Here is a 13,634-nt window from a genome sequence, read left to right as displayed (position 1 = left end):
TTAGCGCATATGATGTTTGCTGGGGCTGGTTTTATAATTGTTCCTAGTAGATTCGATCCGTGTGGTCTCATCCAATTGCAAGGGATGAGAAATGGAGTGGTAAGAGTTCTTACTTTATTTTGCTTAAGATTTGATTACGCATTTGTAAAGTTAACGACAATACTTGACACTATATTATTAGTCAATTTTGATGACTCCATCTCTGCAAGCCTTATTGATTATTGCTTGTAGCATATCAGCTCCAAGCGCAAACAAAAGTGGCAACAGAGGATCCCCCTGTCTGAGTCCTCTATGACATTTGAAAATTTTCCCAGGTACTCGATTTAAGAGGACTGCAGTTGATGCCGATGAGAGGATTGTTTTCATCCAATTAATCCATGTTTCCGGAAATCCCATTGCTGACATGACAGAAAGTATTATGTGTTCAATAGCATCAAAAGCTTTCTCAAAATCTAGCTTCAGTAATACTATCTGTTTCTTTGATTGTTTGCATTGGTGTGTATATTCAAATGCCATGCTAGAGAATCTTGGATTACTTTGTCAACCAAGTGCAGGAAGACGGAAATATAAATGGTATTGGTGAAGATGCAGCAACTAGCACAAGTGAGTGGCTTACTCTTCAGAAGGGCTAGACCTGGGACTCCGCTCTGTTGCTAGCTTTTCGTTTAGTGGTGGGTTAAATAAGTGATTTTCGTTTGATGAAACCATACTGGCTTTGATGCACTAATTTAGCCATGTATGTCTGAAGACGATCAGCTAGGATATTGCAAACAATTTTGACAGAACAATTCATCAGGGAGATTGGTCGAAAATCATTTGGTGTCCGTCGACTTTGTTTCTTTGGCACCATGTAATATAGGAGAATTTTTTTTATTAAATAAACCTTTTTAGCAAGTAATTTTATTACTAAACCACTGAGCAAAATTTTTACAAAACAGAACCTTTTGACCACGCTAGTGTTGGTGGCGTGGCATGCCACGCCGTCTGGATGACATGGCATGGCGTGACAAGTTGTTTTGGCACATCAATGTTAGTAGCATGGCCAAAAGTTTCATAGGGTAGAAATATTTTTTCCGAAGGTTTAGTAATAAAATTATTTATTAAAAATGTTTAAAAAATAAAAAAAATCGAATAGTTCCTAGTAGATTGGAGCCGTGTGGTCTCATCCAATTGCAAAGGATGAGAGATATGGAGTGGTAAGAGTTCTTCTTACTTGCATTTGTAAAGTTAACGACAATTAATACTTGACAGTTTGTTGTTAGTCAATTTTTATACCCTTGCTAGCGCTAGGGTATAAAAGTTGACTAGTAATATATCCTTAGCACTACATCATTAGTTATGCTCGGAACTGTGAAGTTTATTATGGATTACGATAGTACAACATAATTGAGATTTCATGTTCATTGTGTGCTGAAAAGTTTAAAGTTAAACCGCACTGCCAAAAAGACCCATCAAATTCACCATGTTGCAAACTACTGATTCCCATCTGCTCATCTACTGGAGGACTTGTCGATCCAGTTAAGGAAGGCGTGACCGGATTCCACATGGGTTCGTTCAATGTCGAGGTAAGGAGCAGTGTGTTTGCAGTTTCCATTGATTGATTGCTCCCAAGATTACGTAACAGCTCATCATGTTATTCTTGTCCTGTCATCTTGTAGTGTGAAACTGTCGATCCAGCAGACGTCACTGCGGTTGCTTCAACTGTCAGACGGGCTCTGAAGCAGTACGATACACCGGCATTCCAAGAAATGGTTCAGAACTGCATGGCGCAAGACCTATATTGCAAGGTGAGACCCATTTTCCTTTAAGATAATGGAAGAAGTTTTGTAACCTCTGGCCTCTCCCCGAAGAAACCCGACTCTTGTTTTATTTTGAATCAGGGGCCTGCAAAGAAGTGGAGGAGGTTCTTCTTGGCTTGGGTGTTGAGGGGAGCCAGCCAGGCATCGAGGGTGACGAGGTGGCGCCACTTGCCAAGGAAAACGTGGCTCGGCTTTTAGCAGATAGCGGCCTCTATAGGGTCCCATGGAGTTCAAAGTCACTCCCTGGAGGCCTCTAATTCACGTGTAATATAATGAGTGAAGTGCACCAGCGGTCCCTAAACTTATGTGTATGTGTCATCTAGGTCCATAAGCTCTTAAAATGCACTTTTGGGTCCCTGAACTTGTCTGGGGTGTCATATAGGTCTAAACGGGCTTGGACTCACTTCATCCGCTGACGTGGCATGTCACGGTGGCGCCTATGAGAAGGGAGAGAAAAGAATAAGGAGGAGAGAGATACTACATGTGGGACCAACATGGCCCCAACAACACGTAAGCGCCGTGGCATGCCACGTCAGCGGATAGAGCGGGTCGGAGCCCGATTGGACCTATATGACACCTTCGGATAAGTTTAGAGACCTAAAAATACATTTTTCGAGTGCAGGGACCTAGATGACACATGCACACAAGTTTAAGGACTGCTGGTGCACTTCACTTTAATTGAAATGACCGAATAAACTTATATTAGGAAAAATAACATGTATCTATATTAATCTTAGTAATTTAGAGTATAAGTTGGAAGTAAAGGCACTTCTGATTGATGCTATCTTGATAAATCATTATACTATATCTTATTTGTTATTATTATATGCTGTTTAATTTACAAAACATATCACAAAAGAAGTGGAAATGCCATCAAAATTTTACCGTAATATGCTTGGTTTTCATGTCTTCTCGAACTGTTACATATTTCACTCATGACTGGAGACCGGACTGAACTAACCGAAACCAAATTGGTTTGTCTTAAGTTTTTCCCCGTAATTCGGTATTCAGATTTACATAACTGAGTTTTGTTAAAAATCAAAAGATTAAACAGAATTAACTGAATAGACCGAACATCCTCCACCCGTACCGCCGTACGTGCACCCAGGACACCCGGCGAGCGCGCTCCTGCGGGGTCAGAGTATCTGCCCTTTCGGGCGCCGGCTACCGGCTCCTAGTAGCCCCAACACCAGGCAGGCGCCCCACATTCGGTCGCCTCTCCCGGCCCTTTGGCAGGTCTCAGCTTTGTGCCCCTCACCTCGATATCTATCGATGACCGCCGTTCCCCTTCACGAGTTCATGGTGCCAACGGCCCTATCCACGGTGTCTGGTAATATTTCTGAGATGAAGCCCTCCTCAAATGCAGAAAATCCGACAATCTGTTGCCCAGGACCGTCTCTATAAATTAGGGGGCTCCAGTTTGAAATGATAATTGGGGTGCTTTATATAGGTAAATCCTACATGCTACATCCCAATTTACAGATTAAAATTCAGTTCAAGCAATCAAATCGGGGAATGGGGATCACTGTTCCTGAGGTTCTGACGATGTTTGTGTCAATGTGTCTGTGTTGTGCAGGTGCAGCCGGCAGCCTATATGCTGCTCACGCGCAGGGCCATCGAGGCGCGATGGGCACCTGCTGTTGCCGGCGACCGACGACGAAGCTGTCACCTGGACGGCTGGACCGCTGGATGCTCCGTGACCTCCGCCCGTGCTGCACTGGCGCACTGCTGATAGGCGCTGCCCTGCTGTTGTTGTTGTCTGTCGGCGATGATGCATATACGAGTCTACGAGAGCGCGGCAGGGCGTGTGAGCGGCTGAGCGTGTCGGCGTGATGATGAGAGCTGATGCCGAGATGAATACAAAATACGAAGAGACAAACCGTTTCTGTTCCCACTTCTAACCAGTGTTCTGGGCTGATAGATGCAAGGTGAGGGCCCATGAATTTTGGGGTCCTGTTTAGTTGCACACCTTGCACCTGACTGTCGACGGCCCTGTTGGTGTCCGTTTTTGTTGCCTTGAAACTGATGCCACTGAATCAATCGTAAAGCTTTAAATTTTAAGTTTGACATAAAAAAAAAGGAAAAATAAGTAGACAGTAGATTTGAAGTTTTTCGGGGAAATGCCATGGATTCAGGGAAGTCAGGAATGTAGCTTCCATCTCAACAAAAAAGGAAAAAAAACAGCACCTATTCCTAGTAAAAAACTGTAATTTTCTTCTAATTCAATCAAGCTACTTGAGATTTGTACTTTATATGCACTACCTACTTCTAATTAATCTTGTTACTGTCAGTTTTTTTTCGTTTCATAATCTTATAATATCTCAATTAAATCTGATCTATAAAGACTATTATTAATAGGTAGATTAAGTGCTTTATAGATTTTAGTTAATTTTTGATTGATCACAGCGGTGATCTTTCCAATTTCTCACATTTTTATTGCTTTTTATATCGATAATATAGCTTTTTATCCTACTACGTTGCTTTTAGGCCAATCTGGTCACATTCATCGGTCTATATAGCCTATTGTCGAATTTTTTCATCGGTCTACTAGCACATCTCGAATCTCGAAGACTCTAGAACCTACACTACAATTAAGAAAATTTCTTGGGTTTTTAACACGTTGGTACGAATTTTATGTCATTAAACCATGGAAATATTGTTTTTATTCTATTAATCTTGATGGGGATTTTACTGGATTCCAATACTTAGTTAAAATATTAAATTAGTGATATTACCTAATCTTACCCTTGTTTTTCCTCCTAGGTTTGTCTTGATGTGTCTACAAGCATGCGGGGAGGGTTGTTGTTACCCAATAGTTTCAATAATTAACAATGGAAATGATACCATTGTTAGTAAAGTCAGTTGGATGTTAAAAACACTCATTTGTCAATGTGACTTATCATAGTTATTTACCTGATAAGCTTTTAATGTCGGCTTATGATGTTTTTATCCATGTGAATATTTCGGTGGCATTCACATATCGTATTAATGTCTTTGTATCTTTGTGAAATGTGAATGCTTCCGCAACATTTTTGTTTTAGAAAGGATTATACAAAATTTTATTTATTTTGGTATAGTTGTTTGGTTGTTCAGTGACATCTTAGGATTTTTATGATTTATGGGATATTACAAGGACAATATATTAGGCTATGCCAATATTAAATTTAGTCGTTTGGATGAACATCAGTGGTATCTTTTCCATAACATAACGGGGTTGTTTACAGGGAACTAGATGGAAATCTTCGTGGGGTTTGTTAACGTCGTTTTCAAGTACTCCCTTTGTTAACGTCGTTTTCAAGTACTCCCTTCGTTTCATGATGTAAGACTTTCAAGCTATGTCTAGATTTATATGGATACTAATGAATTTAGACATATATATAAATTATATATATTCATCAATTGATAAATTTAAACAATGCTAAAAAGTCTTACGATATGAAACAAAGGCAGTTCTACAAACACTCACGGTCAATCTGCTAACTAAAACTGTGATCCCCAAGACCCCAGCCTGTGTGACCTTTTGATGGGTCCGCATCGTCGGACTTGAAGGTAAAGTTTGCCGTTGCTTAATCTAGGCTATCCATTGAAGGATAAATGGCTGCTTGCACTAGGTCCATCAATGTGATTAATTAGTAACCAACCGAGAAAATATGATCTTTCTATTTACCAACAAAAAACATGTGAATTGCCGGCGTCAAAATTTACAGGAACAATATTTCAACATCGTGTTTCGCTACCTATTCTTTCAGCTAAACATTATTAGTAAAAAATTTGGTATATCATTTTATATAAGAAGCTAAGCAACGTGTCTGAATATGAATAACACCATGGAGAAATATACACTACATGTATAGACAAAAAAGAGATATTTTTATTTTTATATATAAAAAGGGAGACAACTGGAAGGCACAATATAGTGAGAGAAACCAAATAAAAGGAGGGAAGTTTGTTGTAGCCTTGTAGGATCAACTGGTTGCGGCATTGATGAGCTTTGTTTGTCTGCTTGTTTACTTGTTCCTAGATAATCCATTTTTTATGTTGACGCCAAAAAAAGCCATCAGCCCCATCAATGGTTAATTTTTTTAATTTTGAATTGATTAGTTTCTCTTTTTAAGTATATGATTAACTTGCAAACGGACTAAAATCATAAGAAGTACTAAAAATATTTATATTATGGTATAAAATTTAAATTTTAGAAATAATTATATTTTAAAACAGAGGGAGTAAACATTATCAGCCCTGTCTTAAAGGCCCAACTTCTGCATCCTAAGTTGAAAAGGCAGCATCGTTCTAAGCATTGGCTCATGTTTGGGCATATACATTGGAGCATATATGCTAAGCTAGAAATTCTAAACACCTTTGGGCAACTAGTGCTAAGGTTAAAAAAAATAATTTTAGTTGAGTATTTGGTTGGCTCATTGGCTCATGTTGGAAAAAGTTAAGAAAGATACCATTTTCTAATATAGTGGAGCCCATCTTAGTATGAGCTATATAGGTCTAAACATTGGATTATATTTATCTAACTTAGAATCTTATGATGTGTCAAGACTTATACATTACTAAAAAAATATATATTGGTGGTGTCCTGAAGTGAGAGTGAAACGACGTATGAGGAGGCGCCTTTCTGGTGCATATGTGGCACTGCACGTGAACAAAGGTGGTGTTTAGATGACAAAAATTTTTGGTAGAAACGTCACATTGGATGTTTCACCGGATATCGGAATGGGTTTTTGGACACGAATAAAAAAACGAATTTCACAGTTTGCCTGGAAACCACGAGACGAATATTTTGAGCCTAATTATGCCATCATTAGCACATATTTGTTACTGTAGCACCTATGGTTAATCATGGACTAATTAGTCTTAAAAAATTCGTCTCACGATTTCTCCTATAACTGTGCAATTAGTTTTTTGGTTCATGAATGTTTAATGTTTCATTTAGATGTGCAAAGATTCGATGTGATGTTTTTGACAAAACTTTTTGGCAACTAACAAGGCTAAACTGCTCTAGTTTTGTGATGGTTATGCTGACCCTCGAGCGACAGTTTTGCGAAAATTTGCACTTTATTTAATCGAAACGTATATATTTTATTTGGGTGGAGTCGTGGAGAAACATATATATGTTGATTAAACATCTCGTAACCAAATGGTTTTGGCGGGCTCGCAAATTAAAGGCTTGAAGCAATCGTGCTTATCCATCTCACTCCAGCTTCCAGTCTCGCCCGCGTGCCTCCAGGTTTCTGGCCAAGATCCCCTCGAACGTGATCCCCGGCCCGAACGCCAGTATGAGCCCCCACTCGCAGTCCTCCTCTTCCGCCGTCGCCGTCTCCCTCCGCTGCCGGGTCTCCTCCACCATGTTCTCCAGCACGTACACGATGGTGTTGCTGCTCGCGTTCCCGAAGTCCCTGAGCGCGCTCCGGCTGGCGCGGAGCTTCCCGCCGTCGAGCCCCAGCCGGCCCTCCATCTTTGTCAGGATCGCCGGTCCGCCGGGGTGCACCGCCCAGAACATGTCGTCGTACGTCAGCTGGCGCTGCTGCGGGTGCTCCTGCATAAGCTTCTGGCAGAAGGCCTCCACGTTGGCCTCGATGATGTGGGGGAGCTCGCGGCCGAGCTGGAACTTGATGCCCTCCTCCGTCAGCCGCCCGTCGATGGTCTTGTCGGTGTCGGGGAGGAACCGCTGCAGCGCCGAGTGGAGCTCGAACAGCGGGCGCTCGAGCGGGGTCGGGTCGGCGCCGACGATGGCCGCGCCGGCACCGTCGCCGAAGAGGGCGACACCGACCAGGTCGTAGGGGCGGTCGGGGCTGGGCGGGCGGAACCCCACGATGGTGGTCTCGGAGGTGGCGAGGAGGACGCGCGCGCCCGGGCAGCTCTCGGCGAGGCCCTTGGCGACGCGGAGGCCGGCGACGCCGCCAGAGCAGCCGGTGAATGCCAGCATGACGCGTCGGACGTCAGGGCTGAGGCCGAGGGCCCGCGCCAGATGGAGGTCACCGCCGGGGAACCGTGCCTCGCTGGAGGAGACGTAGACGAGGTGCGTGATCTCCGAGAGCGCGCCGCCCCACGACCGGACGCAGGCGAGCGACGCCTCCGTCGCCATCTGCGTCACCGCCTTGTTGGAGATATCCAGCCGCTGCTTCATCGTCGGCTGGCCCTCCTGTGCCAGCTCCGGGTAGCTCCTGAGGATCTCCTCCGACATCACCACGTACCTCGTCTTCACCGTCGTCGTCTTGCCTTCCTCAACAACAACGACATGCAATTGCAAACAGCAAGTGAGCTAGTTCACACAACACAAACCGATCATTCCTAACTTCAAAATCTGTACAAATTTGCCAAGATCAGGTACAGAGTCTGGTGAGCTTCTCCTTGAGCTCCGGGTCGTCGCAGTTGGTGTTCCTCATGAAGCCTTCGACGACGTAGTCCTGCATGACCAGCTGCTGCGGGAAGGCGTGGCCGAGGGCGAGGATCGTGGCCTTGCCCGGGTTCGGGGCCATGGACGATGCCTGCTTGCTTGCCGTCACACCGGCATTGGTGCTCACCATCGTTGTTGCGACTTGCGAGGAAGATCGATCTGTTTGCAAGGTAGACTGCAATCCCGTGTTAGTGACGGACCAGGAGGTTTCGAGGCTATATATACACTGTTTAATATTTTTCCTCTTCTTTACTCTAATTTAATTAGCTGATGCAGTTGAGAGGCAACAAATGCGTGGAAGAATGGTTGGTGGACAGCAGGTAAATTCTAGGTTTTTTTTGTTTTAAAAGAACTATTTTTCCCTAAAAAAACAACTACGGAGTATTATGTTGTTACGACACTTGTCTGCGCTGTTCAGATGTACATGCATGCATGCCCCTTACACAACTGAAATTTAACTTTTTGCCACTTTTATGAGTGCTCAAAATAGATTTGTCACTCGCTGTCTATGACATGTGAGCCCTCATAAGTTATAACATGTGAGTTCAGTGACAAATCTATTATAAACATTTGTAAGAGTGGTAAAAAGTTAAATGTCTCCCACTAAAGTAGTCGATGCTACTTATCTGCACCTCAAAAGAGTTAGATATATTTTCTTTTCTTAGACTGGGAAATGCAGCTACAGTTCAACCAGTGTATATACATGTCATAGGGCATCTTATGCTTAAGCAAGTGCTTAATTACGGAGAGAAAATAATCAAGCACATTATTGTATCAGAATTATGTCCTCTTATGCAAGGAGCTTGGAAGTTGGAACTGATTCCACACTTAATCATGCAGGGGTTGTCCACCTAAATCAGCAGTCATGCGATCGAACAGGTAGGTTCAAAGTTCGTTCCATAATTAAGTATTTAGACTAGCATGGACTCTTGAAGAAGCATCGAACACCAAGCATCGAACATTGGGGAAAAATTCCAATTTTTTTGTTGTAAGCGCCTCGCCATGCCCTGCGTGGGGATGGCCTAAGGTAGTTCCTGAAAGCTCATTTTAAAGCTGTTACTAAGCTCTTATGCCAGAGCATCTTTCCGAGGAGAAGTATATTTGAAAATTTCTTCTTAAATCGACAAAAAATCCTTCGCATCCTTGAAATTTTAGCCAATCCGTTTTTTGTCAATTGACCATTAGTTTACTATTAAATAGATGTAGAATTATTGGTTTTACCCTGGGACATATAACAAATGTAACCTGCCTTTGAATGTATTTATAAATTTGATTTTAGTGTATTAAAATTTTAATATAAATATTCAAAGTATAAGTAACATTACCTAAAATGGTAAACACAATAGTTTCCGTCTTGGATAGCATTTATTTACGATAAGATATACAACATGTGGCAAATTACTATACAATCGTAACAAAATATGTATATATCTTTTTAATAAACAAAAACAATATACATTTTTATCTTGGTAAAAAATAATATTTTATGTAAATAATATTTCACACAACAAAATCTTCAAAGTCATAGATATAATAGTCATATATAATAAACCTATACATATGCAAAATATAATCAACAAATTTCTACTTTGTTAATGCATACGGGCCAAATTGACTTTTTTATAGGAATTAAACTGTCCACTAATGGTTTATTAACGAAATGTTATGGAAGTGATTAAAACTAAAATTTAGCACAACACAATGATGCGAGTGAAACTTAGGGGCATATGATAGATTGGCTGAAATTAAGGTCTATAAAAAAAATTCTGTTTTAAATGTATGACATTATTGACTGGATATGATGTTTAAGGATTTGTTTTATAAAAAAAACAAATAAAAATCATGCTTTAAGTATCTTCGATGAGGAAAAAACTCAAATTTCACTGTCTTGGTTTGGCCTCGCTAGAGCGAACAATTGCAAGGCAGCGATCGAGGGTCGTGTATCTTCGGGAAGGGGATGCCAATACCTCCTTTTTCCACCAGCATGCAAGATTTAGGAAGAAAAATATTTTTTTAGCCAAGCTAGTGGTTGGTGATCAAATCCTCACATCACAAGAAGATAAAGAAGAGGCAGTGTTCAATTTTTATAAGAACCTCCTAGGGACAGCTAGTCAGAGGAATTCCACTGTTGATTTCTCTAAGTTGGAGATTCCACAACATGATCTGCAGTTTCTAGAGAAACCTTTCTTAGAATAGGAAGTGTGGAGTACTATTAAAGACTTGCCACTTGATAAGGCCCTAGGGCCTGATGGGTTTATAGGGAGATTCTATAAGGTGTGCTAGGATATTATCAAAGCTGATATAATGCTAGCACTCTCGGCAATCCAAAAGGGGCATGTGAAAAAGTTTAAGCTTCTGGACACGACTTTTATAACCCTCTTGTGAGAAAAAGTAGATGCTGATCAATTAAAGACTATCTCCCTATTAGTCTCATTCACAACTTCGCTAAATTGGTTACAAAGCTTATGGCAAACCGGGTTGCACCTTTACTCCCGGATTTGATTTTTGTGAACCAAAGTGCTTTTGTCAAGGGTAGAAGCATCCACGATAATTTCCTACTTGTCCAACAAATGTCAAGAAGACTGTTCACCAAAGAAGCCCATTTATGCTTAAACTTGATATTTCTAAAGCTTTTGACTCAGTTGATTGGTCCTTTCTTCTTGAAGTCTTGTGTCATTTGGGGTTCGGGAGACGGTGGTGTAATCTGATATTACCCATTGTTTTGGTGAATGGGGAGCCTGACAAAGATATTACCCATTGTTAGAGGCCTTCGGCAAGAAGACCCCTTGTCTCCCATGCTTTTCATTATTGTTATGGATGTGCTGAACTCATTAGTGGGTCATGCTGAACAAGAGAACCTGTTGGAACCTCTTGCTGCCCCATAGACTGCACACCAGATTTTCCTCTACGTGGATGGTGTGATCATTTTTTTGAAACCTACAAATGAGGACCTTTCCTCATCAAACAGACTTTGGAGTTCTTTGGTCAAATTTCTGGGCTAAGGACCAACATACCGAAGAGCTCTTGCTCTCCTATCTATTGCATGGAAGAACACCTGGAAGTTATTTCCAATGAGTTAGCTTGTACCGTGAAGAATTTTCTTTGCCTGTATCTTAGACTTCCCCTTACAATCCGTAAGCCGTCAAAGACAGAATTTTTGCCCCTGGTGGACAAAGTGGCAAATAGTTTACCGGGTTGGAAGGCCGCTTTAATGAACAAGGCAGGACGGCTTATAACTGTAAGGATGGTTCTCTCAGCTACTCCTATCTATGCAATGATGATGCTAGACCTGCCTAAATGGGTGATCACAGCTATAGATAGAAGGCGTCGTTGCTTCCTGTGGAAGGAAAGAGAGAAGGGTAATGGGGAAAATTACTTGGTATCTTGAGATCGGGTCTATTGACCTCTAGCCTTTGGAGGGCTTGGCATACTTAACCTACAAAAGATGGGTGTGCACTTCGTATGAGGTGGCTATAGTACCAGAAAACCGATTTTGCTAGATCTTGGCCAGGCTTGTCTATCACTGTGCCTCAGAACATTCATTCTCTTTTCAACGTGGCAGTAAATACTATAGTGGGAAATGGAGTAAATACCAGGTTTTGGAAAGATAGGTGGCTACAAGGGAGAACAATAGCTGAACTAGCTCCCAACCTGTTTAATAAACATCTAGGAGGACAAGCAAGCAGTGCACTGTAGCGCAGGCCTTGGAAAACAGAAAATGGGTAGATGACATACATGGAGGGCTATCTGTTCAGGTCATTCATGAATACTTGGTACAAGATGAACAAGACCAGCACATTTGGAAATTAACTACTGATGGGAAGTATAGCTGTAAATCTACTTACGAAGCATATTTCCTGGGATCAAATAAATATGATTATTGGAAGAAGATTTGGACAAGCTGGGCTCCGCTCCGCTGTAAGTTCTTTCTGTGGTTGGCCGTCAATGATAGGTGCTAGACAGCCGACCGGCTAGCAAAGAGAGGACTACAGCACCCAGCAGCTTGTCCCCTCTGTGATCAAAATGAAGAAACCATCCAACACATTTTGCTTATGTGTCTTTTTTCCCGACAAGTTTGGTCACAAGTATTCCTGAAACTAGGAACCCCTGAAGCAACGCCTCATCCCTCAACCAATAATTTTGCGAGGTGGTGGAGCAAAATCAAAAAACACAGACCAAAAGATGTGAAAAAAGGGATCAACTCCCTACCTATTTTAGTAGCACGGGAGATTTGGAAACATCGCAACGATTGTGTTCTCAATAATATCAGCCCAAATGTGGCGACAGTTTTGCAGAAGATAGGGGCTGAAGGTAGTCTTTGGTGTGTAGCAGGAGCTTATGCTCTTCAAAAATTGTTTAGTAGGTTGACAAACCTAGGCAGCTAACCTGCCAATTTTGTGTGGTGTGAGGTTTGCGGTAGGAGAGTTTTTGTCTCTCTTACTTTTTATGTTTTTGTGTTCCATTTTTCTTCTGCTTAATGAAATGATGAAGCACAAATTCTCTTGCGTTTTCGTGAAAAAAAATAGTGACAAGTTTGGCTCATAATGCATAAAAGAAATAGCAAAAGCATATAACATGGCATAAACGACACTAAACAAGGTCCCAAAGAACATATATGTTACTCCAAAGAATCATTATCAAGTGCAACGTCAAAAGCTTCAGTCTCGTGATCATCATCGGAAGCAAGAATCTCATGTTCAGAGGAAGTCAATTCATTGTTATTTTCATCAATTTGTTGGCACTGATGGATGTCCTAGAAGTGGAAGCACAATTTGATTTCTCTCCAAGCAGCCTTCTACCATGCTTTGATGATATCTTGGTTGCTTTTCTATGTGATCTTTTTGCGCTGGCATCTGGCATTTTAGCTGTATAACCCCAAGATTGAACTCTTGCCACATTTTGTGAACCTGCAGATTCATCTTCAAGCCAACCTTCTGTATTACAAGATCCATTTTCTTCGCATTCTTCCATTGGAGGATCTTCTATCTTTGCTGAACCAACCTTCTTCGTTCTTGAGTTGAATTGCACAAAAACAATATCATTTTGCCTTTGAACAGTGAGTTTGTTCCTTTTCTTTGTTTGAGTCTGAAAAATAGTTAACTAGGGAGGAGTTTACTACCCTAATTCATTAAAAAAAAAGGGGGAAGGAGCTGAAAAATAATGGAAACAAGTAGATTAAAAATGAGAGGAAAACATTACCCATTCAAATGCACTCCAATTCCTTTCACAACCTGAAGAACTGCACGCCAAGTTCAGAATTTTTGTAGCAATCTCTTGCAAGTATGGTGCTTTTGATCCCCAAACATTCCACCAATGAGCTTCAAATAAAATAAAGTACTCCCTATATATTTTTTTTATATGACACCATTGACTTTTGAATCTACGTTTGACTGTTCGTCTTATTCAGAATTTATATCTAAACATGCAAA

At 41.3% G+C, this 13,634-nt stretch overlaps 1 protein-coding gene across 1 annotated transcript; it reads right to left on the bottom strand.

The window, feature by feature from the left end:
* Window positions 1-6,907: 6,907 nt before the first annotated feature.
* LOC102700767 (type III polyketide synthase B) lies at window positions 6,908-8,393 on the bottom strand. Its single transcript, XM_006664748.2, has 2 exons — window positions 8,140-8,393; window positions 6,908-8,027 (listed from the first exon to the last, which is right to left on the bottom strand). The coding sequence occupies exons 1-2, from the start codon at window positions 8,333-8,335 to the stop codon at window positions 7,000-7,002; spliced, it is 1,224 nt and encodes a 407-aa protein (XP_006664811.1). The 5' UTR covers window positions 8,336-8,393; the 3' UTR covers window positions 6,908-6,999.
* Window positions 8,394-13,634: the final 5,241 nt, after the last annotated feature.

Source organism: Oryza brachyantha, chromosome 7, assembly GCF_000231095.2.
Source record: "Oryza brachyantha chromosome 7, ObraRS2, whole genome shotgun sequence".
NCBI classification, from domain to species: Eukaryota; Viridiplantae; Streptophyta; class Magnoliopsida; order Poales; family Poaceae; genus Oryza; species Oryza brachyantha.
This window is presented reverse-complemented; position numbering and strand designations above follow the sequence as displayed.